This window comes from Lepidothrix coronata, unplaced genomic scaffold, assembly GCF_001604755.1.
Source record: "Lepidothrix coronata isolate B3197 unplaced genomic scaffold, Lepidothrix_coronata-1.0 Scaffold125, whole genome shotgun sequence".
NCBI lineage: Eukaryota > Metazoa > Chordata > Aves > Passeriformes > Pipridae > Lepidothrix > Lepidothrix coronata.
Window position 1 is genome coordinate 2,176,052 of NW_016690305.1, and position 27,582 is coordinate 2,203,633.

At 46.7% G+C, this 27,582-nt stretch overlaps 2 protein-coding genes and 1 long non-coding RNA gene across 6 annotated transcripts in view; 2 read left to right on the forward strand and 1 right to left on the reverse strand.

Moving 5' to 3' along the window:
- Nucleotides 1–5,489, forward strand: LOC108502885. Its single transcript, XR_001876648.1, has 5 exons — nucleotides 1–2,022; nucleotides 2,740–2,893; nucleotides 2,994–3,072; nucleotides 4,062–4,128; nucleotides 4,273–5,489. It is a non-coding gene; the product is annotated as an uncharacterized LOC108502885 (long non-coding RNA).
- On the reverse strand, nucleotides 3,387–7,081 carry ANAPC13 (anaphase promoting complex subunit 13). Of its 2 annotated transcripts, XM_017826314.1 has the most exons (4): nucleotides 7,036–7,051; nucleotides 6,343–6,421; nucleotides 5,829–5,962; nucleotides 3,387–3,834 (listed from the first exon to the last, which is right to left on the reverse strand). In XM_017826314.1, exons 3-4 carry the CDS (start codon nucleotides 5,925–5,927, stop codon nucleotides 3,709–3,711), a joined length of 225 nt encoding a protein of 74 aa, XP_017681803.1. In that variant the 5' UTR covers nucleotides 5,928–5,962; nucleotides 6,343–6,421; nucleotides 7,036–7,051; the 3' UTR covers nucleotides 3,387–3,708. The 2 variants fall into 2 exon arrangements, with proteins under 2 accessions (XP_017681803.1, XP_017681802.1); XM_017826313.1 differs by lacking the exon at nucleotides 6,343–6,421 and having other exon boundaries at nucleotides 5,829–5,954; nucleotides 7,036–7,081.
- The window catches only part of CEP63 (centrosomal protein 63), a 22,273-nt gene continuing 1,099 nt past the window's right edge, over nucleotides 6,409–27,582 (forward strand). Inside the window, exons 1-14 of one of the 3 annotated variants that reach the window (XM_017826304.1) lie at nucleotides 6,409–6,565; nucleotides 9,604–9,739; nucleotides 11,276–11,456; nucleotides 12,633–12,728; nucleotides 14,895–15,020; nucleotides 15,851–15,964; nucleotides 18,342–18,575; nucleotides 18,813–18,958; nucleotides 19,687–19,815; nucleotides 20,608–20,722; nucleotides 22,587–22,784; nucleotides 23,254–23,340; nucleotides 24,835–25,040; nucleotides 25,578–25,875. In XM_017826304.1, coding sequence (XP_017681793.1) covers nucleotides 9,696–9,739; nucleotides 11,276–11,456; nucleotides 12,633–12,728; nucleotides 14,895–15,020; nucleotides 15,851–15,964; nucleotides 18,342–18,575; nucleotides 18,813–18,958; nucleotides 19,687–19,815; nucleotides 20,608–20,722; nucleotides 22,587–22,784; nucleotides 23,254–23,340; nucleotides 24,835–25,040; nucleotides 25,578–25,875 — 1,974 coding nt within the window. In that variant the 5' untranslated portion in view covers nucleotides 6,409–6,565; nucleotides 9,604–9,695. Of the gene's footprint in view, nucleotides 6,566–7,091; nucleotides 7,120–7,207; nucleotides 7,762–9,603; nucleotides 9,740–11,275; nucleotides 11,457–12,632; nucleotides 12,729–14,894; nucleotides 15,021–15,850; nucleotides 15,965–18,341; nucleotides 18,576–18,812; nucleotides 18,959–19,686; nucleotides 19,816–20,607; nucleotides 20,723–22,586; nucleotides 22,785–23,253; nucleotides 23,341–24,834; nucleotides 25,041–25,577; nucleotides 25,876–27,582 lie in introns of those variants that run through there. The other 2 variants (XM_017826305.1, XM_017826306.1) reach the window with 2 other exon arrangements.

Below are 27,582 nucleotides of genomic sequence, written 5' to 3' on the forward strand. Positions count from 1 at the left end.
AAATATGTTATCTAAACAGACTCTCTTTCAGTTTGAATATGTATGTTCTGAAGTTACATACTCCCAGGTGGGAGTACTGTGGTCACAAGAACAGTCCCAGGCAGTGCTATCAAGGTCTGCATTCCCCTGGTCTCTCTCATTCCTTTCTTGGAGATGGTGTTTGGAGGCTTTTTATTCTGTCTCTCCTGGATGCTGATCCTATGGACAGGCAGGGTTTGCCACGGTGGTGTTGGGGCTGTGGTCCTGAGCTGGCTGCATGAATAGAATAGCAGCCAAGTTTTTTTTACCTCCACTAGTCTGTCCTCTTGCAAAGGGAATTTCCAACAGTTTTTTCACATCAGTGGGTCAGTGGTCACTTGTCCCAGCTGTGGCCCTTGGGTCACAGAGGTGCTTCTCTGTCTGTCTGCAGGTTCTCTGGCACTGTGCCACCTTGCCTGGGCTCTGTACAGTGTGTTTCAACAGACTGCTCTTAACCATCGACAGTAACTCTCCCCTTTCAGCATTCACAACCATGACGTGAATCTCAGGAGTGTTGGTGAAGATTTCCATCACTTCTCCACAGACAGTGTGCCCTCCACCTCTTAAACTGGTCCTCAATAGCTCCCTGGTTTCCTCCTGCCTTTTCACATAACTCTTTTTCCCCACTTCTTGTGAGTACATTTCCTGCAGCGCATTAAACAAACTAAGCAAAACGTGACCCCGAGATTACTCCAGAGGACCCGATGAAATACAAGTTAGTATTTATAAGAATACTGGTTTTTTTAATCCTGTTTGTTTTCCCTACAAAGCAGAGAGCTGTAACTTGACTGGCTCCCATGTGTATGCTAACACAAGGCAGTACATTTGTTTATTGTTACACAGGTTGATTCTTGTAGGGCTGTGAGGATATCAAATGGAGCTTACTGTTCATAAATGGTAATTCATCCTTCGCCCCTGTCGTACACGACACCCCTGAAAAGAAATCATTTTTCTCTGAAGATTTCCAATGAGATTTTCAGTGCAGATGGATAGTACTTATATAAGAGAAATGTTTGCAAAGGGAGGAAAAGATAATAAAAAAAATACTTCTGGTTTTACATTTGGAACTCTTAGAACTGACTCCATCCATGTAACCAGTATAATTTGCTTTGCCGAAATAAATTATGTTAGTGAGAAACCCTACACAGTAACTGTAATGCAGAGGGCAGACACAGTCATGTTTCTGTAAAGCACAGTGTGTTATATCTGACAAAAAACATTCAAAACAAATGGTTGGTTTCTTACCTGTTTTCACCCCGTGCAAAAGGTAGATGAACACAACACACAGCCTCAGCATATGGACTTCCACATGGAGCTTCTATGGGTAAGAGACCTTAAGGACCCCACAGTTTCTTTGGCATGTGTCTGCTGGCTCTGACAGCAACTTGCTCCCTTTTTTTTTTCTGCCTGTCCCAGTAGGTGTGGTGAAAGCAGGAAGTTACCAGCCAAGAAATGAAGACCAGTCTTTAGTTATACAACTGAAGCTTCTTCTTAAAAAGGTGGGGCACTTTCTATTCTAACAGGTTTCCTTAATTTAGACATAGTTTGCCCTGGGAGATGACTAATCAAAGACACAAATGGGTTGGTATCACGCTGTAAGCAGCAATTTGACTACACTGTGTTGAAACTAAGGAAATTATTGCCTTATTCTCTTTTGCAGAGAATGTCAAGAGGATTGTAGGTGTCACTGCAAGTCTGATAAGCATCTGGGCAGGGCCAGTGCTTGGTTTCCCAGGGCCCTGCCTTTGGAAAGTTCATGATGATCCCTAATCTCCCATGTTCCTCCTGCTCTCTGGAGTCCCTTCTAACCCACAAAGCCCTGTCCCCTCAGGCAGGAGGCAGGTGCACGGCACTATGTGTGACAAAGGGAAGGTACTTGGGGCAGTCTGGCTCTCCATTGGGCTCCCAAGCATCTGCTGCCTTGGATGACACTCATACAACTGGCATTCCCACCACATTTTCTCAAAGACCTGCTGGAACATCATGAATTCAGCTCTAATTCAAGTAAGAAGGGCTTTTTCTTTCCTTGATGGATGGGAGGCAGAAGATAGCTAAGCAAAGACAACTGCCAGGGGCAGGAAAGGAAGTCTGACATTGAAGCTGGAAGATATAGTGGCAAAATTGGGAAGAAAAGGGTGGTTGGGGGCTTGAAAAAGGGTGAGAGAGGAAGGGAAGAGAGAGCAGGGATGGCTGCTGGATAGAAACTGGGTGGTAGCTTTGCCTGACGTTTTCTTAGCAAATTCTTCTAACTGTAGGCGAGGGAAAGGGAACCTGGGGAGGATCAGAACTCCCTCATTAAGCAAAGGCTCTGCTTTTTCCTCCCGGTGATGATCCAACGAGGAGCTGAGCTATTACAGCTCCCAGCTGCATAGCTGGTTCTTTGGTCCATGCTGTGCAAACTAAGCTTTTTGACTTTGCTAATTCTTGGGTTAATCCTTAACTCTTCCTGCTGCCTGTCTGCAGCTCCTTCCTGTTCAGACAAGTGTGTGCTGCTTGTCTGGTGCAGGCACGGATCACCCAGGCAAAAGCTGGGGTTTGTTATTTTGGAGAGGATAAACACTGAGAAAAGACACTCAGAAACTTCTGTGGAGTCTGGAAGTCCAGGACAGTGCTTTTTCTGCTGCACTGGCAAAAGAATATAATTTAAACATTGTTTTCCTTCCAGTTCCTTTCTCACCCCCACCAGTAATCCTAAACTCTGTCAAAATATTTTCTCCTTAGCAAGAAGTTCTGCCAATGGTGAGACAGAATCAGTCCAACAGTGAAACACGAAGAGGAACAGAAGGCTTTTACCTGTTGCAAAGGACATCTGTGAATCAGAGATAAAATGGGATAAATCAAGAGGGCCTTGCCTTTCTTCTCAGCACAAAAAGAGGTAACAACTTATTGCCTGAAGCTAAGCTATACTTGTTTCTTTCCTTGGATTTCTGTTTCCCTTCTGAGGTAGCTCATCCAGGTGCCTCTCATTTCAATAGGTTGGGACTGGCAATACCCTGGGACTGGCAGGCCCTTCCTTGGAACTCTCAATCATCCCTCTAAAGACCATGATTTTGAGTAACCACCATTTTAGCATAAATTAGACTGTCTGTTCATGGTGTGTGTGTTGGCAAACATTCCCAGGAGGTCAGCACAGGACATGCTCTCCACCTCCACCATCAGATCCTGAGATGAGGAGTTCAAGTAACCACCTGTGTTTACAGGTTACTTCCAGCTCTTGGATCTGTTGACCAACCTTTCACACCTGCCCCACACATCCTTCCTCAGCCACACACTAGTGGAAGATGGTAACAACTCACAGCTATTTGGGTTTCTGCACTGAACTCCAGACAACGATCCCATTGTGAGCTTTGAAATCACTAACAACTCGAGACAGTAAAAACTACTTTTTAATCAAGTGTAGAAAACACTGAAGATCAGAATTGGCACCAACTTCAGAAAAATTTAACAGAAAAATTGAAATAAATAAGTGAAACATTCTGCTCTTAGCTCTGGGTGTCAGAGAGCCTCTGCTATTTCACACTCATTACAGAAGCATTTTAAACTGGTCGCTGTGAGCAGAACCACTGCTGGAATCCAAATGTTTCAGGAATGCTGTTTCTTCCTTAGAGCAGCTTCTGACAACCAGTGGTCAGCTGAAAAATATTTTCATGTGGCATTCATGCATCTGCTGCATGAAATCTCACTGATTCACTAGTTTCCCGTGGGTGGAACGTTTTCATGGAGATACTGGAGAGCCAAATCTGTCCACTTCATTTCTTGCTCTTTCACAGACTCGGTGGTGCCACCGTTGTCTTGCTCTGGTTCAGGGAGCTCATTCTGAGAACAAAATAGAGGTACAATGCATTCCACACAAAATATACTTCCTGAAAGCAGCAGGTTGTTAAGGCTTTGTATGGATAAATAGAAACGAGACCAGAGGGTGCATCTGAACAATAAATATCATACATACTGATCCACTTAAAAATATTACTGGGCCCCGTTATGAACAATATTCTTTTCACATGAATATGGTGCTTAATCTGAAAGGTAAATTGGTTTTCCAGGACCCTGGGGCCTTGCTATACACTCAGACTGCACACACAGCGAAGGAGAATATATAGCAAATGCAAAGTAAGTAAATAACAGTGCAATGCAATTATTCCACTGCTTGTTTGCAATGTGCTGCTTCTGCTGTTGGCAAGAATACAGATACTGCAGTTATTATAGCTGTTATTAAGACAACTGGTTCTGTAACATGTTTCATTCCCATGGCAGGTGAGAAATCCTTCCTCTCTATGTGTTGGACTCAGGTGTGGCTGTGCTGGAGCAACAGTAGAAGTCAGAACTCTCTTCTATTATTTGTTCTCTGTGTTGCTGTACTGCTGCTGTCACAGTGAATGCTATTCTGCCAGATACCATTTGGGCAGGAATTCTGAGTTCTAGATCTCTGGAAATCCCAGCATGAGGTAACTAAAACGTTTCAGTTTTGAAAACAGTGTATGATTTGAGCCCATTTGAGTTCCCAGGAATCTCTCAAGTGGGCACTGGAGCAAATGCTCAGGACAGGCTCAAAGAGCACTTCACAGCCATTCTGTTTGCTCCTGTACAGTGCTCCTGAGTAAGTCTCCTGTGAATTCGTGCTACTTTTCCCATGTGATCAGAGGCAATCTCATCTCTGGGAATCTTTATATCCACAGCCAGGCCTTTCTTTCTATTGTTAGTTGGTGAGGCTTCCTGCTCTGGGGCTGCCATCTGTATGTGACTGTAAGTAGCCCAAGAGGTGGCTGTAAGGGAAGAAACAGTAATGTTTGGACTCAAGGTAAAGGCAAATGTCAGTAAGGAACCAGTTTATAATACTCAGCCTGCCTTATAAATGTTATCCCAAGCAATAGGGGGTTTGGGCTCTTTTATCTGACAATTACAGTTCTGCAAGATCCCTCCCTCAAACCCAGCTCTTGGCAGAAAAACGTGTGTGCTGTATATATGGATTTTGGGGTTGTGCAGCTGCTCCTTGTCCTCTCTGAAAAGCCAGTGGTGGAAAGGCTAAAGCTTGAGCCACGTCACAATTTGGAAATGTGTCTATGCTGAAGGAGACCAACACCCCATGATCCCCACAACTGCCTTGTCAGTGCTAGCCAGGGTAAAGCTTGTGCACCAGAGAGAACAAGGAAAGGGAAAATCCTCAGCTACCTCCTGCTTCCCTGGAAGTTTCAAAGTAGCTAAGCAAAGGTTTCAGAGTGGGAGATCTGAAGCTTCAACTCTGGGCTTTGTGGGATCAGCAGTAGCTTTTCCCCCATTGCCCCTCTCCCACCCTGCAGCTGTGCCCTGGATGAAAGGACAGCTGCCATGCCTTGGACATGGCACTGCAGGTGCCAGTGCATTCACTGCTGTCCTTGAACTGCCAACAGCAATGCTGGATCTGGAAAAGACTGACTGGAAACAGGTACGAAAATTTTTCAGCTTCTTTTAATGGAATTTCAGGAAGTGGAAATAAAGTGTAACCAAGACTGCAGCTGTCAGCGTGAGACTGATCATCTCTGTTCTCCAAACCAGAACTTCTCCCTGATGCCAAACCCAAAACGGTGTGAAGGGGAGGGCACTCCAGTTCTGAGAAGATTCAATAACTGGTCAGGGCAAGGGGGACAGAAACATCCAAGTCCTCATGCACACAGGAGTGACTGGCATATATGGCAAGGAAAGAGTCAGATCCATCCCAGGAGCCCTTTGTACAAATCAGCTGCACCACAAGCAATACCCTGTGCTGTTTCTTGGAAGGGGCTGAGATAAACACAGCAGCCTTAACTCAGATTGATAAGCAGCAATTCACCTACCAGAGGGATAGCCACGTCCTCGTAGGGCAATTTATCTTCCCTCCACGCGTCATCGATCAAATCCAGGATCCTGCCATCCCTCTGCACCTCGCTGTCCATCCTCACAGCAGGTGAGTGCAGCTAAACCTGTGACACAAAGCAGATGCTGTTCCCAACAACATCCCCAGCCAAGGAGCTGCAGTTCGGACTCTGAGCTTGCTCTAGTTTGGATCTAATTCCTGTTAAGATTAAATTGTTAAGATTAAACTTGATTTTCCTAATCCACTCAAAAAGGGGTTATAACCACAGAAGAACTACTTCACCTGAAAAGAACACTATTAAAGTGATTTGCAGATTGATATGCATCAGAGATGGATACATAAAAGCAGCAGGTTTTTATTAATGATATTTACACGTGTTTATATCTACTGACTAGAAGCCTACTTTGAGTGAGTTTGAGCACCCCTGTAACTCTGCCAAGAGCCCTTTGCTGCCCTGAGCAGTGCTGTGCCTCACGAGTGTGGGCTTCACGAGTGGGCTTCACGAGTCTACGAGAGTCACAACAAAGGATTTCACGGCACCCAGAATCCTGCCCGAACCTGAAGTCCAGGAAACTGGTGAAACAGAAGAAAAACAAGACCTATCTTTCACCCCCGGCTACAAGAATCCCTCCGGGGTGTCTCACTGTACTCTGCCCTCCCTGAAGTGTCACGTCAGGGACTCGCCCCGGTGTGACCCTGCGGCTCGATCGTGCCGGGGTAGGTGACTACAGGTATTTATTTTACACCAGACCAGGGTAGGTGACTACAGGTATTTATTTAAATACACCCCGCCGCACGGGGGCGGCGATGGGCGCCGGGCTGAGCGGTCCCAGCCCCGGGGCCGTGCGATCCGCGCTGCTCCCGGCCGACACAGCCCCGTGTGCCCCGTATCCCCACTGTGTCCCTCTCCGGTGTCCCCTCCGTGGTACCTTCAGTACCGCCCCGAATGACCCCGCAATGTTCTCCCGGTGTCCCCCCGCGGTCCCCTCGGTACCCCCCCGAACATTCCCCCGTGGTGCCCCCTCCAGTGTCCGTCCCCGCAGACCCTAACCCCATGATCCCCCCGGTAACCCCCTCAATGTCCCCCAATGTCCCCCCCCGTGCCCTCCCATATACCCCCCGTGTGTCCCCCCGGTATTCCCCGCGATGTCCCCCCATGTCCCCGCAGAGTCCCCATCCCGCCGTACCCTGCCCGTGTCCGGGCCCTGCCGTGCGCAGGCGCGGCTCCCGCGCAGGCGCAGTGCTGCCGGGCCGGGCCGGGCCCGCGTTAGGTGGGGAAAGGCGGGAGAAGGGAAGGAGGGAGGAAAGGGAGGGAAGGAAGGGAGAGAAGGCCGGCGGGTGCGGGGTGTTTGCGGGGAGGGAGGCGAGGGGAGCGGCGCTGGAAGGGCCCCGGGCAGCGAAACTTGCCGCGGCGGGTGCGGGGTAAACACCGTGAATGGGCGGAGAGCGGGGAGGCTCCTGCTGGGGAGGAGCGGGAGCGCAGCGGGAATAGGGAATGCTCTGCCGGGGCCGGCGGCACTGCCCGGGCACGCTGGCCTCGGTCACTCCTGCAGTCACCTCACAGGCTTTAGCTGCGCCAGGGGAGGTTGAGGTCGGGCATTGGGAAGAAATTCTTCACGGGAAGGGCTGTCCAGCATTGGAAGGGGCTGCCCGGGGAGGTGGAGGAATCCCCACCCCTGGACGTGTTTAAGGAAGGACTGGACGTGGCACTCGGTGCTCTGGGCTGGGGGACAAAGTGGTGTTCGGTCATAGCTTGGACTCGACGATCCTGGAGGTCTTTTCCAACCTGATTCTGTGATTCTTCCCCCGGCGACGGGTGGTGTGCACCGGGCTCCTGCCGCAGGTGGCATTCCAGCCCCCTGGCACGTCTGTGGTGGTGCTTTTGGGAGGTTATTGCTGCTTTTCTGTTCATTGTAAGCACATTTCCAGCAACACTTCGAAATTGCATCTTTCTATGTTTTTAAATACAAAGTATTCCCAGTCTTTCCTTATGGGCACTATTCTTTAAAGTCCTCCTGTGTATTGTCTGGTTTTCTCCACTTGACTCTACAACAGTTCTCTATCGAGTTGGGGTGATAAGCCTTGTTTATTTTTAAATATTTTGGGGTGTTTTTTTGTTTGTTTGTTGGTTTGGTTTTTTTCCAAATATTTCCATTTTCTTCACTTTTTCAGAAGTGATCAGCGAGCTGTCCTTGCTTCAGCTGTAGTTAATGAGGGAGATTGTCCTCTCTTGTGGTAGCTGTGGGGGTCTTTACTTCAGGTGCCTGTGATTTGCTGTGACTAAAGGCAACTTCTCTGGGCCTCTGCAGTGGCACTATGCGACTTGCAAGCTCGAGAGACCAAAATTTAATACTAAACAATGAACCTGATGAAGCATAAACCAGGGTAGAGATGTCTGATTTTAAGGCTTTCCCCCAAAACGTGGGTGAGGTGGCAGGTATGCAAAGCTGGCACATTCAGGTGTACTGTGGGGGCCCTGCTTAAGGGATGACAGAAGCAAGGGCATGTCGTGGTAGGACAGGGCTAGATTGGATATTAGGAAGGAATTCTTCCCTTTGAGGGTACTGAGGCCCTGGCACAGGTTGCCCAGAGAAGCTGTGGTTGCTCCATCCCTGGAATTGTTCAAGGCCAGGTTGGATAGGGCTTGGAGCAACCTGGTCTAGTGGAAGATATCCCTGCCCATGGCAGGGAATGGAATAAGATGATTTTTAAGGTCCCTTCCAACCCAAACTGTTCTAGAATTCTATGCTGTCTCTCTCCTCATGTCTCTGCCCACTGAAAATTGATTCTGTGTAGGTGTGATTAGAATTGTTGAGAAGAGCTGCTACTGTTTGATGTCTGCTGTTGCCACCTGGAGAACTCTTGGAATGCTGTCAGCAGCTCAGGGGATGTGCTCATCTGCTCTCCTCAGCACCCTGCCCTCAGCAGTACCATGAAGGTGTTGTGCATACTGATGGAGTTTTGTTAAGCACAGACAGGACCAAAGAGAGACAAAACATTATCAGAATAGGGATAGGATTTTTTTCCTGTCTATTTTCTGTATGAGTGTGATTTAAAACACAGCAGAACTCCCAAGGGCAGGCTTTAATCCCTGGATGGTGTTTGAAGTGCTCTAGAAGAGGACAGAAGCTTCTTAGGGAACTGAAAACAGAGCTGAGCCTACATTTCTAAAGTCTCCCTTGCTCCCCTTTTGTTGATTGCTAAATGATGCCATATTAGTCTTTGAGGAAGATGTTGGAAGGATCCATCTTCAAGACTTGAGGCAGTGTATAGGTTTTGGAAAGAGGAAATGGTGTTAATACCTCCACAGGGTGAAACCAAAGTTTGTGTCCTCAGGATGAGTTTAACCATTTCTGTGCTAGAGAGCTGCAGTTTCATGGAGGAGCCACTGAAATAAATTCTGGCTTTTTGACTGTGGTTCCATGGTAACTTTTTATTCCCCGTTTTTGCCTTTAATGTGAACCCTTCTTGCTTCACCAATATGTGAAATTTCTATGTGTGTGCACACGTACATGTTTTTGTGACTTAAAAGGTGTGATTTTTAACTAAAACGATGTACTGCTACTGTCAAGCTGTTCAACTTATTTTCATAATTTAAGACATAACTTAAGAGGAATTTTTAAGGAGTTCCTTTATTTGGCAGATATTTGGCTTGCAAGTTCGTGAAGGTGACCATTGTTTTCCTCACCTGTAACTGCATGCTCATGGTAATTTTTTTAACTTCTTTGCTTTGTGGGCTTCTGCTTTTTCTGCAGCTGGGTGGAGAAGCAGCCTTGTTCGTGCATTGCCATGGGTGACCACTGCTTTCCTGTACTCCCCTAGCTGCTGAAGCAACCAGGATTTGGTGATGGAGGCTTTGCTGGAAGGAATGCAGAGAAATGAGCAGGGGAGGTGTGTATGCAACTGTACACAGCAGTCATTCAAAAGGATTTAAGTATTAACCTTCCCTCCTGTTCAGAATAAATCCTCAGGTTTATTCCTCAGGTGTGCAGTGGCCTTCACCTGGTGCAGAAGCAAAGTCACTGCCTGAGCTGGCTTTGCAATAAGCCCTGGACAGGTATTATGTTAGCAATTTAGTTTTACATCTTCCTGAAAACCTTCCACCTTGTTTTTTTTTTTTCTTTTCTTGTTGTTTTAAACCCTTCTTGTGAATAAATATTTATTTTGTAGCAGCCGTGCAAGGTTAATGAGATGTGACTTTGTTATCTGTTTTTATTGAAAACATCTGATTATTTCCTGCTCATGTTGAAACTGCAGAGTCCCATTCAGCTCTGAGGAATCCTTAATGCTCTGTCTGAGGTGAAAGGATGTAGACTTTTCGATCCCCGAGAGAGACTGTAGTGACAATAATGGAACAAAATGTTTTCTGTGTTAAACGGGCGTGAAGCAAAAGTCACTGATGCTGTTTTCCCAGTCATCCTTGAGAATGTGACTCAGATTTATTTGATACTGTATCTTCTTCAGAGAACTGGTTGCAAAAATCAAGTTTAGACTTAGCTACATGTTAGCAGATGCTGTGAAGGAAATGTTCCTGCTCTGCATAATAGCTGCTAATTTTTTGTTAACTCACAGGACAGGGTGAGCTTCAAATATGACTGATTTTGGCTCCTTTAAGAAGTATTTCTTTCCCTATAGAAAAACTGCCAAGTTTTGCAGTGTGCACACGCACAGGGAGAGCAGAGAAATTTCTATCCCTTAACCTATTGATTTCCATTTCTTTTCAGTTCTCCCTGTTTGACAGGCAAATTAAAGGGGTAAAGATCATTATGGAGTTCACCACCCTCTAGGGCTGTGTCTGGCAAGCCTTAATATTGTCCCTGGCTTAGCAGCTTGGGAAGTTTTAGAGGAGTTACTGGAATTGGCTTCAATAATTACTGCACCAAATTAGAAGTCTGGGCGTTGCTAGGGCACATGTGCTCCCTGATGGATTGCGAGGGTTGGATTCTTCATTATCATGTTGTCATCCAGCCCCCTCTGCTTCGAGGTTTGTCTGCATTTGTGATAAACTTCTGTTTTCAGGAGCTGAAAGCTCGGCTGTAAGATTCCTCTGGTGACTGAAGCTTGGTCTAAAATGCCTCTGCCTGGAGAGCAGTTAAGGCAAATACAAAATATGAATTAAACATGGTTTGGTTTACTTAGATAATGCATAGTCCTGGGGCAAAGGGATGAATGCCTAAGTGATGTGGCTTAGTGGGCATGGGTGGTATTGGGTCAAAGGTTGCACTTGATGGTCTTGGAGGTCTTTTCCAACCCTAATGATTCCGTGATCCTGTTTCTCTGCAAGCTGATTTGCAAAGAGTTCAAAGCCCTACGTGTGCACGGTTGGTGCCTTGGTGCAAGTCAGCGTGTTCTCTGCCTCTGTTGGTTTGGGACCCGAGTCCCGTGTTGGGTGATGCTGCTTTTACCTCCAGGCTCCTTCCCTTCCAGCGGTGGGTTCCTGACCTCCTGCGAGGCCGAGCTGCAGGAGCTGATGAAGCAGATCGACATCATGGTGGCTCACAAGAAATCCGAGTGGGAAGGGCAGACGCAGGCTCTGGAAGCTTGCCTGAGTGCTCGGGAGCAGGAGCTTTCCTCTGCCAGGGCTGCTCTGCAGGAAAAACAGAAGGAGGTACCTCCATTTCATACTGTTTTCTGTTTGGAGACAGCCAGTGTGTTTTACCTGTTAGAATCAGGAAATTAGGAATAGAATTTACAGAGGGGCCTGTTGGAACAAGATGTCCAGTTCATAATTCCGTCAAAGTCAAATGATCAGCTCCTCAAGGGTTGGTGGAATTCACAGGTTGAATGCTCAGTTTCTAGACAGAACCCAGAGATGCTGTAGCAGCAATGGACAGCCCAGCAACCTGCAGTCATTTGTAGAAAAAATTTCCTACCATATTCCTACCCCAATTTCCTACCATAAACTACAGTAAGATATAGCTGGGAGATTCTCCAAGGGCTGTTTTATGCAGCTCAGGTTTTGTGGTCTTTAATTAAAGGCCTGGGGGAAGTGCAAAAAATTTCTGTATTGGTGGAGAAGTATCAGTAAGTGAAATTTTTGCACAAGATGTGGGCCATAAACTGCAGTTGAGCCACAGGATTTTCATTTGCAGGAATGGTGATTTTTATCATATATGTTATCATTGTTATTATCAATTGTGTTTTCTCAAGACACTTGAAGTATTTCTTACCTCGAAAAAGTGAACATAGATTTCAAGACTGAACTGTAAAGTTTGGTTAAAGTCACTACTGGAGTATATTCATGCTTTTGGTTTAGTCATGTGAGTTTTCTGTGGGGATTTCTTTTAATTTCACTTTGTCCTTTGGACCTGCAGTTAGAAAAGTGGGTACCCTGGGAAAAAAAAAAGGACAAAACTGAGTCACAGGAGCAGTTGAATCAGTGTAAGGGAGGTCTTCTCTGCATTTCAAAGCCCCAATTATTTCTTTCTCCCTCATCATTTGGAATTTCTTTTTTACCTGAGCATAGTAAGATAATGACAGGGCCAGCCTTTCTCTTGGTAGGTAGCTTGAAATTGTAATGCATATTTGTGAAGAATTTGATGAAGACACTGATAGAAGTAGCCTTTTTGGCACAAGCCAAACCTGTCAGCTTCACCCCCAAAAATGAAAGCCAGAAACTGGCTCAAATAAAGAACTGCTTCAGTTCTGGCCCCAGCCTACCAAAGATTTAGGCACAGATTTAATCTGATTCATAGTGAGGGACCCCATTGAAACATCCTAGTGCTTACTAACCTAAAGTCTACTTCTACTGCTGTATTTATTTGCTTTTGAACTCTTGGTTCAGGTTGGCCTGTTGCGGCGCCAGGTCGAAGAGGTGGAAAAATCCAAGCAGGACATGGCTAGAGAGTATGAACAACAGCTGAAGACATTCCAAGAGGAGGTGAGTTGCAAAAAGAGAGGTTTGGTTTTTAGTTCCCACTTGATGTACAATGCAACAGGTGAAATACTTTGCATCATGGCTTTTGTTTAAATGCTGTGGTTTTGAACCTCCCCATTCTCTTAGTGTTTATGTGCTTGCAAAAGAAGAGCATTGAACGTAGACAAAGCGACGTTTTTATGGTTCACTTGGCCAGTTGTTTGTGCTTCAGAGGAACTTGGTGACGAACAGAGAACTGCTGGAGCAGAAATGTGGAGTAGATGTTTTCATGTGCTGGAGATCTGCAGAAGTTTACTGCAAAAATGACCTGTGTCTGCCCATCCCAGTCACCACAGTGCTGGTTCTGGAGTTGCCATGGGTACAAGGCAGCAGCAGTTTGCTCTTTCAGCATTTCTGAAATTCAGAAAGGGTAGAAGTGTAACTGCCTGGCTTGTGTGAGATCAAGAAATAACAGTGGTGTGTAGTCTCATCTTTTTGCCTCCATTGACTCTGATGATGTTGGTAAGGATTTTGTCCTCTCAAGGCACATTAGTCTTAATACACATAATAAAAACTAAGTATACTCAGAAAATACTGTTTGACAATAATTTCAGAGCTTTCAACTCCCTCTCGCCGCAAGGTGGTAGCTGTGCTGCGGGTGGTGTAACAGCATTCCAGGTTTAGGGCTGAACTCTTTGCCTGTCTCCACTTGCTTGCCAGTGGCAGGGAGTTAACTGGCCTGAGCAGCTCGGAGAGCACTGACCTGTTGTCTCTGGAGGGTTGGGCCTGGTTCCTGCTCACTCTAAGCCATAAGTGAAATTAATTTGGTAGTCTCTGCTCTGACGACAGAAGGCATCTGTCCTCATTTAAAACACCTCACTGTTCCTTATGACTAACAGTCTTCATTCACTGGCTGCTCCCACTGGAATTGTGCATCGGCTGCAAAGCAAAGCTGAGGTACACTGGCAGCTCTGCCTAAATTGCTAAGGCTGAAATACAGAGTGTGTTGTGGCCTAAATTGCAGTGTGTGGGTGTTTTACCCACACAGTATTAATGCTGATGACGTTGAGCTCCAATATTCCTCAGTCTTCTGTTCTTAGTACTGTTTGGGGAAATTATTTCTGTCTCTGTTTACCACCATTTCCAGTGCAATTACAGGTACAGTGTCTAACTCACTGAGACTGTGGAAAGAATAAACCTCTTCTCTCCTGATGTGTTTGGCAAAAGATGTTGGTATTAACTCTAAGCCTGTACATCTGTCTGTTCCTGTTGAACACACCGAAGTACTGAATGCATTATGTCTTGAATCAAATATTTATTCTTCTCGTGGTCCTTCTGTTCATCCATGGGCGTAGCTTTCTCCATCAGTAAAATGGGAATGATGCCTTCTCAAATTCCTGTGGCTATTTGGAAACTTTTTGTTTAATAGTTGAGTAGAGGGGAGATCATCAGATGGAAAACTCTCTTCCAGTTGCAAGTGATTATTTGCACAGAGGGTCATTTAAATGTCAAGAGTTTTTTCCTCATTCCTGCTCCTGATATGACTCCAGCATCCTAGCAGCGGGCGTAGGAGTGATATTTTCTGTTGGCATTCTCCTTTCGTTGTGAAATACATGGTGTATCTAAGCAGAAAATGACAGATGAAGTGGTGTTGTTATTATGGGTAATGGCAATTCTCAAATCTTCCTTCTCCCAGTAAGTGGGAGAGTTCCAGTTCCCACCTGTGCTGCACCAAGTGTATTTTATCCACCCAGGAATCTGTCGCTGTGTGTGGTGTGGTGGGTGTGCTCCTCCGTGGGAGGAGATCAGCCACAGGTCCTGCCGGCTCTTCCTGTGGCTGGGAGCCACCTGTAGAGAGAGGGATGTGCTCTTGCTGCATTGACAGCTACATGTTAACCTCCATCTTATCATTTTAGTCATGTTTTAATCGTGGTAAGACAGAGGTTTAATTAAAGCTGCCGATGACACGACTTCAGTGGCATCTTGCTCCTCTCACACAGCTCGGCCTGTTTTGCAGTGCTGTTGGTATAGTAGGCTCATTATCCCAATGGAAGCCTTCACTTGTGAGCTGTGTGGCCTTGATGAGGGGATTGTTTGTGTGAACCATTCTGTGTGCCTTCTCTCAAAGGGCTCTGTAATTTCTGCCTTGGGGCCTTGAGCAAAGCTGTCTCTCTCACTGTCTCCTCGCAGTTGTCCCGGCTGAGGAGGAGCTATGAGAAGCTGCAGAAGAAAAAAGCAAGAGGAGGCAGAGGAGATGCTAACAAGGGACAAGAAGGAGATGAGTTTGAATTGAGCAGACTGACCAGGAAGCTGGAGGTATGTGATGAAAAAGCAAGTGCTGACCACTTTGTATGTATTAACTGACTTACTGGTGACTGAGTTGTCAGCTAGGAAGAGGACTGTGAATCCTGTTTAAGGAGTACTCTTCATCAACTCTCCAGGTGTAGCTCTTCTCAACTGCTTCTGTAATAAAGGCAATTTCCTGCACTGGAGCCTCTGAGTGCACAGGATAAACCTTGATGTTGTTCTTAGACTAAATGAAAGGAAGAAGGTGCTGAGAGAATAATAAATTATGTGAATGGAATGAGTTCCAGTGTGGGGAGGTTGTATTCTCACTTTTTTTGAGGAGGAGGGAGCTACATGTCAAACTTCTTCTCAACCCTCTCTTGTCTTTTAATCTTTCTGCTCTGCTGAGCTCAACCCCACTCAGTTTTCTCCTCCTGTACCCCAAAGATGTGGTAACACACACACCTGCCTGACACAGTGCCCAGTTTCTGGGGCAGAGATTAGCATTCAAGTTCTGCACTTCATTCTTGTCATCTCAGTGATTTCAATAGCAGCATGTTCAGGAAGCTGAAGCCAGTCTGAATTGTTAAACCCCTGACAGCAAACCCATGAAACCAGCCATGAATCCGTTGGCACTTAACATTTGTAAACAGCAATAATTGACACTGAGGTTTTACCTCGGGAGGGGAGGGAATGCAGCGAGCACAGTGTGTGAGGGTTCTGTGCTGCTGAGCCGGTGCATCAGGTGACTGGCTAATGGTTTCCCTGCTGTGGGGAAAGGTGTGTGAGGATACGGCGGGAGAGAAGGCAAATGTGGATGTGAACTGGAAGGGGATGTGCTGCCCCTGCTGTCCTTGCAGGAGTTCCGACAGAAATCGCTCGAGTGGGAGAAGCAGCGCCTGCGGTACCAGCAGCAGGTGGCATCGCTGGAGGCTCAGCGCAAGGCTCTGGCAGAGCACTCCGAGCTCGTGCAGGTACAATTAACAAAGTTTCTGTTTTGTTTGTGCCAGCGGGAGGGAGGGAGAGGAGGGAGAGGCTGATGAAATCTCCCAGGCTTCCATCCAGTTCAGGTTGCCATTGAAGTGACTTTTAAAATGTCCCGGTGGAATAAGGTTTACTTGTACAAGTGCTGTATGGAAAAAAGATCTGGAGTCTGTCAGCAGAGATTAGATAAACCTTGTGCAGCTCTCCCTGACACCCCTCTGGTTAGCAGAGAAGACAGTAGGATGCATCTTTCCCTGGGAGGCAGAGACCACAGCATATGACACTTTAAAATAGCTGTTATATCATGTTGAAAGCTGTGTACCTGCCAGCAGCTAAATATGTGCCTTGTGGGTCCAGCTCAGAGGGTGCTGCTGGAAAATATTCTTTCCCTACAACAGAGGCTTTAACAAAGTACTGAACTAACAGCATTTTTCAGCCCCCCCTCCTTTTTTTTCTAGCAGTCTCCTAAGGCAAGGCTGCTGTTCCTGCAAAGCTGATGGCTCAGGGAGGTAGTGGTGCTGCAGCAGAGCGAGATGAATTGACCTAGAGCACAGCTGTGAAGTCACACTGACACAATCACAGCAGACACTGATAAGAAGCTCTTGCTGGGGACTTTGCACTTAATGGGCTCCTGAGTTGCTCTTGAGTGGAAGCTCCTGCAAGGAGGGAGTCTGTGATGACAGGACTGAAGCTGGCTCTGACAGGGCCTTTGTGAGAGGCTGACACCAGTAGATCTGCAAATGCAGAGAGAGTCCTTGAGCAGAAGGTCTCGCTGCTCTGCTGTCTGTGTGTCGTTGATGGCTCAATTGTCTGAGCACAGATGTGTCCTTGGAGCGCGGGCTGGGACGCCGGGGCTCAGAGTTGCTCTTCCTGTGGTGCAGCAGAAAACCAGGAATTTGGGGAGGTTTTCCCGAAGCGGCGTAGGTGACTTAGGTACTGTGAACAGACTGCCTGGATCCTCAACTGCCTTGAAAAGCCCAGCATGGAAGGGCTGCATTTTTGCCTTTGATGTTTCTGTATGTTTTGTGTGCTTGGTTGTCTTGCTGGCACAAAGTCGTGCTGAGATCCATGACCATGGAATACTTCCCCTCTCTCCTTTAATCTGGCTTCCCCTCATCCCTTGCAGAGCAGCTTAGGGAAGCCTGGCATTCTTCTGCAGTTCTGAGCACCTTCTGGAACACCTGCAGCCTTTAAAGTCAGCAGGTGAAACCTGGAATTCTGTGCTGGCCTGCATGTTCTGTGGATGAAAATAAGAGACAGCTTTAATGTTTTCTTAATGCAGAAATAAATATTCAGGCAGTCTGGTACTCTGGTTTCTCGGGTGAAGAAAGGCTGTGCTTTACTCTTGCCCCTCCTGATTACCTTTCCTGTCATGACTATTCAAATAATAATGAAAGGCTGTAATCAAAATTATACCATAGTCTTGCAAATGCACAGTTCCTATAGTATTCTAAGTTATGAGGCATTATGTGCCAGGCAATAAACCAAGGTACGTGGTGATTCTCAAGCTGGCAGGAATTGCTACTCTTAGAAATTGGGAGTATAAGACTACTCAAATATTTTGTTTCAGCCTTTAAAAATTCAAAGGTTCTATATGAAAAGGGAATATATGAAATGAATGTTCGTAGAAGCTTATGTGAGAGCTGGCTTGTTAAATTTCACCAGCTAGCTGTGTGGAAAGAAATGCTATGAAATAAGGTATTGTGCCTATAAATAATAGAGCATGTATTGTCTGCTAGTCATAGGTTCCTTGTAACTTTTTTGTCTACATTAAAACAATGAAATATTCAAAGTGAACATTCTCCCAGGCTGCTGGAACCACGTATTTAGTGCAGAGAGCAGAGCAAATTGGCTGTTACCCAGTTTGGTTTTGGGGTTGTTTGGTGGTTGTGGGTTTTCCATTGTGCACCCAGAGCTGCTTTCTGTCCTGGTGTGGAATTAGCAGGGATTAACGGTTGGGTAACCTCTGGTTTGTGCATGGTACTTACAAACCTTCTCACCTGCAGCCGTTTGTCCTGGTCTAGCCGTGGGTTCATGAGCCAAAAACAGCAGGTGGCTTTGTTCTTAGTTCATACTCGGGCAGCTGGAGTGCTTTGAGATCCTCATTTCTCAGATTCTCTTTGAACCCCTTTTGGAATCAGAGGGCCCCTTCTTTTTTCATTTTCTTATTTTTATTCTGTTTGCCTTCAGAAGTGTTACCCATGGTGTAACCCTGGGGCAGCGCTTTCCCTGCTTCCCTGGAAGGTCACGTTGCGTGCTTTAGAATGTGGCTCAGTACACCAAGAAATCAGTAGCTGTGTTGAATGTGGTTTGCTACACTGTGTTTTCTGTGATTTACCTTTAATGCACACCAACTGCTGTTGGCAGACCCAGCTTGCCAATCGGAAGCAGATCCTGGACTCGGTGGAGCTGGCCAGCCGCTCGGAAATCCAGCACTTAACCAGCAAGCTGGAGAGGGCCAATGACACCATCAGTGCCAACGAGCTGGAGGTGGAGAGGCTGAACATGAGAGTGGATGACCTGAGCGAGAACAACCGCCAGATTCTGGCAGATCAGCAGAGAGTGCAAGAGGAATTAAGGCAGTCCAAGAAAATGGTAGAGGTCAGTGGAGGAGCTGTTATGAAACTGGGTCTAAAGCAGTGCTGGTGAGAAGCAGTGGGAAGGCTTTTAATCCCAGAGCTTTCTTCTCTTTCTAGAGCCTTTGTAAAGTTCCTGATTGGCCTCAAAACTGATCTTGTACCCCTGTGCTGCTCTGCAGTATTTCCAAAGGTCCTAAAAAATTACAGCAAACAGATTTGGTCCACCTTGCAACAGTCATTCCTTCTCCCTCCTGTGCAGGTGCTGCAGGATGAGAAGAGGGAACTGAAAGCCACCTTGCAGTCTCAAGAGGATTTCATTGACAGTTCCAAGCTGCAGCAGGAACAGTTACAGAAAGAGCTGGCCAGGATGACTGAAACTCTTCACACAAAGGAATTCCTCATCAGGTAGCATCTGGACCTCACTGGTACTTAGGCTCTTGAATCCAGATCTACATTCCGGGTTCTCCCTGGAATGAGGACAGTAGCAGCATTTTCACGCAGCTGGATCTGTGTTGGTTGTGTCTAGAGTGGTGTGCTGTAGTTTCTCACAAGTGCTGCCTTGCAGTGTTTGCCAAATTACATTGCTCTTGAAATCAGCTGATGATGAGTGAAGAGTGTGGAAGGAACCCGATTTCCCCTCAGCTGGGTTTCTGGAGGCAGCACAGGGCTTTTGAAGTTGTTTTCCTCAGGCATTTTCAGTCAAGTGCTGGAGGCTGTTCGGGGTTGATAACGTGCTTAATTAACATAACTGAAAGTTCTCTCTGATTTAATGATGTCAGACTGGGGCCTTGGTGAGGTAACTACATCTGTGACAAAATCATCTTGACAAAATCTGCACTGGCAGCGTGCAGAAGTTGTCGGGTTCTGGTGGCTGTGTCAGAAGGCTTGGGTGTTGCTCACCTGCCAGCCAGACCCTCTGTCAGGGAGGCCAACATCAAACTAAAATGTAGTCTTTTTCAGTCAGCATGAACTCAGGCAGGGGCTGTCACCCAGCTGTGTGTTTGCTTCCTCACCTGCTGCTGGGCTCTGTATTTTTCAGAGAATTCCAAGAAAACAGTGGTCGTGTTCCCTTGTGTCAGCAAACTCAGATGTGATGTTTCTGTGCTGAGACTGAAGCTGAGGTTTCTCCTTAGGGCCCTGGAGGAACGCTTGCAAGGGAAGCAGTTGTCCTCTCCGGAGCTGGAGCACGTGCTGCTGCAGCTGGATGCTGCCCAGAAGAAGGAACAGCACTTGCAGTCGGAGGTGACTCGTCTGGAGAACAGGTAGCCCACTGCTTGCTCCCCCTGGAAGTGCAATTAATCTTGAATAATAATACAGCACCTAATTGTATTCATCGAGTTAACCAGTCCCACTGATTTTTGTAGGCTTGTTTTAAATATCAAAGGGCTAAAGAAATCAAGTGCTATTCATTTTGCAGTGTAATAGTGAGACTGTTTTGCTAATTGGTTGGCTGCTTTTCGCTGCACACTGTGGGTGTTCTCAGTGTTCCAGCTTGCTTAGGCTGAGCACCTTCCCACTAATAGGTTAAGGAGCCTTTGTTAGGCAGCTGGTAAGAACCAGATTGAGACTTTTCATGAGATAAGAGTTATAAACAGGTCTGCCCAGAGAGATTGTGGACTGCCCATTCCTGGAGGTGTTCAACACCAGGCTGGGTGGGGGTTGGAGCAACAACCAGGTCTCATGGAAGGTGTCCCTGCCCTTGGCAGGGGGATGGAACGAGATGAGCTTTGAGGTCCCTCCCAACCCAAACCATCCTGTGATTCTGTGATTCCTCTCTGAGTTTGTGGTTTTCAGATTCATGTTTGCATGGGAAGTTTGTAATCTTAATATGGTAAAGGAATAAACAAGAAACAATAATCATCTGTTAGGTCAGCTTCCTGATCTCTTTTGAAATGATTTTGGAAGGCAAACCCAAAGGATTGGTGAGGAGCTTTGGGTTGAGTCCTGTTTCTATTGCAATGGACGTAAGAGACTGCTTTGAAGATCAGAGTTTCTCTCTGACCATTTCCCCCTCCTTGGGGTATTCTAATCTGTCCTTTTACATTTTCACCCAGCCTGGTGTCTTCAAATGCCAGGTGTGTGCAGCTGAGGGCGGAGCTGGGTGAGAATATCAAAGAGCTGCAGTCCATGGTAGACCACCAGACTGAGTCAAAGGCAGAGATTAAAAAGGTAACGTGACTTTGTTCCTGGGGGTTGGGGAGGCACTGGAGGAGTGAGCTGATCCCCCATGTGCCATGTGCACAGGCAGCACAGTTCCAAGGGGACCAAGGGCTGGGGTGCTGTGGAGGCAGGGATGTGCTGAAGGTAAGGAGCACACCTGACAGGAGGAGTTGAGAGGATGTGTTTGCAGGTGTCTGAACTTGGCTTTGTGAGCATCTCCTGGGCCTACCCTACATCTCACAGTACTTCTGTACACTGTGAAAATACCTGAATTAGTGCTGGAGGGACAAATATGCCAAGAAATTAGGGTCTGGAATCACGAGTTTAAGCCTAATACGGGCTCCCAACAGGATGAAGAGCAGAGAGGGAATGAGTTTGCTGTGATATGTCCTATCACACTAGATACAGGGCTTCAAGTGTGTTCTAGTCCATATGTGAATTAGGGGATTTGTTTCAGGCTTGGTACCTGGACATGAAGTCAGGGGCTGGGAGGATGGAGCTGCTCACCTGCACGAGGGCCTCACCCCAGTGCTTGAGCACCCAAGGGGAACAAGCCCTCCACAAGGCTTGACTTTAAATAATGGTCTGGATCAGCTGGTGTGAGAGCTTTCACTGCAGCCTGGTAGAGTGGAAACCTCATTGGACTTGAGTGAAAAACATCACTTGTGTGGAAATCCTTCATCCTTTATTCTGAATGTGTAGAGGTGCAGATCTTGCCAGAGATGTGTGCTTGGTTACACATCTAAACAGCCACACAGTAAATGAATCTCCCACAGGCTGCTGGGGAGGAGAGAGAGATTTATGATGGCTGTTTCTATTTTATATACTTGGGAGGCATTGAGGTGACATGGAGATAAATCACCATGTATACAGTATTTACATGGCTAGGCAGAGATCATCTGGTTCAATTTTCTAAAATGCTTGTAATACTCAGAAAAATCCTGGATGTTTGGGTGGTTAATATTTTTGACTAATGAAATGGAATCCTGGGGAAGAAATTATGCTGCTGTTGTTCTTTTGTGTCACTGAATAAATATACAGTGTGCCTACCAGAATACTGTATGCAGTGCAGGTCTGCCACCTCAAAAAAGGATTGCATAAACCAAGATAAGGTATGGAAAAAGATGACCCAAAGGATGGAGTGTTTTTTATACAAGGAACAGCTGAATGGAATAGGACTTAGCAAACTGGAAAAGAGATGAGATTGAACAGACTAAAAATAAAATCATGCCTGTCATGTGGAAAGTAAATAGGGAATGATTATTGTCTCATAATGCAGAGACTAGTGGTCATCACATGTAGTTATGAAAACAAAGAGATATATTTTTACCCTGTGCATAGCTGGCTGGTGGAAGTTTGCCATGAGTAGCTCTAGTTGCTACAAGCTAATATCGATTCAGAAGACTTAGGACAAATTAATTCCTGGAAGAAAAATCTGGCTTGAGCTATTTAAAGTTGCCATCCTTAAATGGTGTCTTTAAATATCTCAGGAAGGCAGAGTGGCAAATTGCAAGGTTATATTATCCAAGTGTTACTGTGCTTCCACAGTGATGGTGGACCTTTGGCTCTCTGGTGTTGGTCACCAAGGTCCAGTGGTGAGTTAAAGAGACCGTAATTTGATGAATTATGGATCTTCCAAAGTGCTTCACAGCATGTAACTCCTGTCCTGTCCCAGTTGGCAGTTTATGGTGTGGGAAAGGACTGGGATGAGGTGGCTTTCAATCAAGAAGGACAGACATGCACAGAGGGCTTGTTACATAGAGCCTTTTGTTTTCCAGTACTGAGATATCACATTGTTGTGTGCGATACTTCACTTTCTTTGCTGAAACATCTTCTAAAAGCTCGTGGGTGGCGTGTGCATGTCTCCCTCCAGCTGAAAGAGCAGCTCTCTCACGCTGAACAAACACACAGCAGTGAGCTGGAAGGGATGAAAAGGGAGATCTCCAGGCTGACACAGGAGCTGCACCAGCGGGACATCACCATTGCATCGGCAAGTGACTCCACGTCAGACCTGGAACAGCGGCTGAGGGCGGAGGTTGAAAGAGCTGAGAGGAAAGCAGTGGAGCACAGGGTAAAAAAGGCTGAACACTCTCATGCTGTCTCTTTAAGGGATCTGAAGGCTTGGAATACCATCCTGCTTTTTAGTTATGTTCATAGTTTCCTTCTCTCTTTAGCCTTTGAACAAAGACTTTGAGACCTTTCTGGTGGAATCTTCTAATCCATGGTGTTCACTGGATCTGTCTTGCTGCTGCTTTTCAAACCAGTAACTGATAGTCCCACAGAATTCTTTGGAATCCCAAAGAATTCTTCGGAATCCCACAGAACTCACGCTAGTTAGGCCTGGATGCATGACATCTTTGGAAGCTCAAGAAAATGACTGTGCATGGTTATTTTTATGGCCTTCTCTGTAGGGTCCCTGCACAGCTAACGGCCCAAACCTTGCTCTGTGCTTGAATTTGAGGGTGGAAAATGCTTGGAGGGTGTTGTGGGTGTGTGCTCTCTTCTTTTTCTAAGCTTGTTGTTTGCCCCTGTCTCCTCAGGTAGTTCTGGTCCAGCTGGAAACCTTGAGGTTGGAAAACTGTCATCTCTCAGAGAAGCTGGAAAAAACCAAGTGTGGTGTGCTGGAGGTATGCATTGAGAACCAGGAAATGGGAAGGGGCTGGTGGTGTATGTTCCCACCCTGGAGCAGTCAGAGTCTTTGCCCAGGCCTCTCAAAATGTGTGGTAGAGTTCAGTGAACTTAAAACCCGAGAAAAAGGAGCAATTTGTGAGGAAATAAGGTGCAGAAATAATGAGTGTTTGTTCAGCCAGAGACTGGTGAGAAGAACTGCAGGAACAGCCATCATCTGTTTCTTCTCCGTGGGCTCTGGCCCATGGCTTGTAGTACATTTTATTACACTTCCATTGTATGCCAATTTACCTCAAACCTCTCATTCTGAATCTGTGATGTTCTTTTGGCCTGTCCCAGAGCTGGAACTGCTCTGGTCCTTGAAATAACTGGGGAGAGAACATGTTCTCCCCTGGTGAGGAGCCGTTCAGCAGGGCTGGCCCTGGCAGTCCAAGGGCAGATTGCAGCCTGGGAATATGGGCTGGATGCCTTGGGATAGTGCACCAGGAAGGAGCCCTGTGGTGGGTGGGCTGCTGCTGCTGTGGCACTCCTGAGATTTGGTGAGGCCCTCTTGGCCAGAGGGGAGAAGGGGAGCCTGCATGGAAAAGGTGCAGCCTTGACAGGAATAATACCTTGGAGCTGGTTCATTTTAGTGGCTGCAATAAGGAAGAAATGGTTGGTTTACAAGTTCTGTCTCACCTAAAGCAGAATGGATGCTTCCCAGGGGGCAAGGACTGGATTCAGACAGCTGACAACCTAATGGGAATATAGCAGAGCTTTTATCCTGTCAGATCTGTGGGAAGGAAATACTTTGCTCTACTATTAGTTTGGGGTGATTGTCAAATGTGCCAAGTTCTTGGGAGGGTGTTGAACAGAAGCTTGTGGCTGTTGAGATGGAGAAAAAGCAGAGCTTTCTAGAGGGCTGATATGAAACCGAATAACCTGAGGCCCATTACTTCTGCTTGAAAAGTTCCTGGTGGCTTTTGCCTGTGTGACTTCCCAAAAACTTGGTAGCAGGGTGCAAAGTAAGAAATCTGCTTTAAAAACAAAAAGCTCCATAGACCCATGAAACAGGAGCTGCTGATCTTGGCCAGGTGGTGCTAATGCACATTTGGAAAGTCCTTAGATACAGCAGTGATGACAATGAATGAATCAACTAAATTTAATAGAACTGGCAAAAAGGAAGTGGGAAGAAGCAAGTTGTTCAGAGTTTCAAAAAGAAAGGCCAGGTTGAAATACAGGTGAACTATTCTTGGTCCTTATTTTCCTGTTTTCAAAAGCATTCAGTGGTGAGAGACTTGCTTTCCCAGGTGGATCAGCACAGCCTGTCTGGATGCAGACCCAGTGAGGCATATATAACTGATTTTCCCTCAGGAATGCCTGGAAAGCTTTGCCAGTCAAAATCGAGGTTAGAGGATGGGCCTTAAGGAACCTCTTGCTGGCCTTTGCTCTGGGTCTGACTGTGGTGTCCTGCAAACCAGAACTTTTGACTTCAGCCCTTCTCGCTCTGTTAGGGAAAAGATGTGACCCTGAGAGCCCTCAGGGAAGACTGTGCTGTCGAGCTGCACAAGCTGAAGTCTGAGAACCAGCAGCTGCGGAAGGACCTCGCAGAGACCAGGGCGAAGCTGGAGGTCAGTGCGCGGCTCTGCCCGGATGAACCCCAGGGCACTGCCCAGCAGGAGCCAGGCAAAGAGCCCCAGGCCAGGGCTGTGCAGCACAGGTGAGTGTGGCACGACCCTGAGCGTGGAGGAGAGCAGAGGGTGTGGGGATGTGTGGGTTTTAACGACGTGCTGTGTGTGTAGTGTCTCTCTCCAGCACATCGTGCGTCTGGGAGAACACAAGGACTGTTTGGGAATCTGCCTTTGTGCTTTCAGCAGTGCAATAGCTTCGAGTCCCAGCTGGTTTGTGTTCTGCAGAGCCAGCAGTGTTTGTCTTTTGTCTGCCTTTGCCTCTCTCTCTGATTGAGCAGCAGTCTGTGCTTCTTTTGGTGACAGGATTAGATGTGGCCCAGGCAGCTGCACTCCTTTCTGTTGCAGTTTTAGGATGTGCAGGCTGTAGTTTTTGGTATCTACAGTAGCAGAAGAGGGAGAGAGAATTCCCTAGGGACTGGATGTGCATCTGGAAGTGCTGTGGAAACAAGTTTGGGTTGCCAGGGCTGTTAGTAACATTTCTGTTAATTGTTACCTCTGTGTGAGTTTTTGCTGGAGTTCAGCTGCTAAGAGGCAAACTCAGTTCTGTGCTCAAACCTGCCTTCCAGGACAGCTCGGGAAGCACAGCACATGCAGGATGAACAAGCAGCCAGGATACATCTCCAGCCTGATGGGACTGCTCAGCATCATCGTGGGGAGCCCCAGAAATGTGGGGCTGCTGAAACGGGACCTGTGCCCCCTGAGATGGGTGAGCCACCCTCCCAGACCAGCAGGAAGAACTGCCAGGAGTCACCTGCCTTGCTGGGAGCAGAGCCTTTACTCCATGTGGTGGATGGAAACAAAGATTTTGCAGATGAAGCATCCAAGCAGCCTATCTCAAATCATCAGAGAGAATCTGTGCCTTTGGTAAGCAGTTGTACAGGAGCTGGTTGCTATTCAACAGCTGAAAATAGACCTGGGTTCTCATCTGGCAAAAGGAGACAGGTTTTTGACTGCATGACTTGGCTGCGTGGTGTGCATAAAACAAACATTAAACAGGGAGGGGCAACCACTGCTGGATGGTTACAGTTGGCCAGTGGCATCCATATGGTGGCTCCTCAGAACTCCTTGGGGAAAGGCTTTGTGTTTGTGTTGTTGCTCAGCTAATTCCAGGAGCATGTGGTTCTCTCCGTGCTGGTGCTGTACCTCAGTGTGTACCACGACCTGCTCGTGTCCCCTCTGAATTCTGCCCCAGCCTTTGGCCTGGCTCTGTAGCAGTGGCTCAGAGTGGATGTGGAGTGCTGAGTGTTTCAGTGTTTCACAGTCTCTGAGTGACTGGTTGCTGCACATCTGTAAAGCACAGAGTGACTTTGACCCCTCTGAGTGGGGCTGCAGCAGTCAGCACACTGAACTTAAAGTTGCTTATCCTAGCTGATGGGAAAGTCTGAAATCCCTGCTTCACTGCACAAGGGGAGGCTGCTATTTTCCCCAGTTGCTGATCACACTTTTTTAGTAGGGAGCAGTGTTGGCAGTTTCTCTGTCCTTTTACCTCAGCTCAGTTGCTGGAGCACTTGCCCAAGATACAGGAAATTTGGACTGAATCACTTCTTCCTGTAGTAATTCAGGGAGGGGAGAATGCTGAGTACTGGTCCTTGCTCCAGATGTTTGCCCTAGCAGTGTTCAGAACATTTTCTCCTCTGTTTGTGTGTTGTTAGCAGTGACAACAGCTATTTTTGTTTTGTGGGGAGCCCAGAGAAGAGGCTCTAAGGCTGATGCACAGATAAGTGGAGGCTTGTAAGGTCTGTAAATCTTGATGAGATTTACTTGAAACTTGATTGTTTCAAGACTAGAGTAGTTAGTGGGCATGTCCAAAAAGCAATATTGGGAGCTCAGGGAACTGTAATACTCTAAATGGAAACTCCTCAGGTTGCAGTATTGGAGCTGAAGTGTGAACAGTTCCACTTCAGGGTCTGAGAAGCTTTAGGGCTTGATGTTTAGTAGAAGAGGACATGCTGCTTTTTGTTTTGAGAGGTAGAAATAAGCTTTCTAAGGAAATGCAGATATTTTTCCTGGTGTTGACTGGGACTCCCTGCTCATGGTCAGGTCCAGGGTCTTTAAATCAGTTCATTTAACATCAGGAGAGGAGAAATTCTCATCAGTAGGCAGTAGTGGGGTGGGAGAGATTTGCCTGTTATCTGCAGCATTTTTCTGCTTCCCTTTGTCCCTGGCTGTTGATAAAAGACCTGAAAACCACAAGACTCTAGGATTTGGAAATAACCACTAACTTTCTCTTGCCAAGACAACGAGGCAGATTATCTGTAATGGAAAGCAGCCCCTTTAGTAACCTTATATATCACATGCCAGCCCCTGTGCAGGAGGTTTCTCTTCATCAACTTGTACATTAAGCCTGGTTTACAATGTTGTTTTTGTAAGTTAATAACTTGTGGTAAGTGATGTGAGGAGCAGGAATAGTTCTTGACTGTAGAGGAAAGAATCTGGTGTAGTTTGTTGACCATTGCTGGCTGGACTGAGGTGCTGTTCCCTGAGCCATGAGAGGAGTTTGGTCTGTGCTTGCCTGTGGGATTATACCAGAAGCCCATTATTTCAGGGAAGAACAGGAGGTATATAAAACAC

Bases quoted from the DNA above. Each gene is read 5' to 3' on its own strand.
- ANAPC13 (XM_017826313.1), bottom strand. From the start codon at position 5,927: ATGGACAGCGAGGTGCAGAGGGATGGCAGGATCCTGGATTTGATCGAT. The intron at 3,835-5,828 runs GTAGGTGAATTG...TTTTGTTCTCAG, and splicing joins AGGACGTGGCTATCCCTCTG to AATGAGCTCCCTGAACCAGA.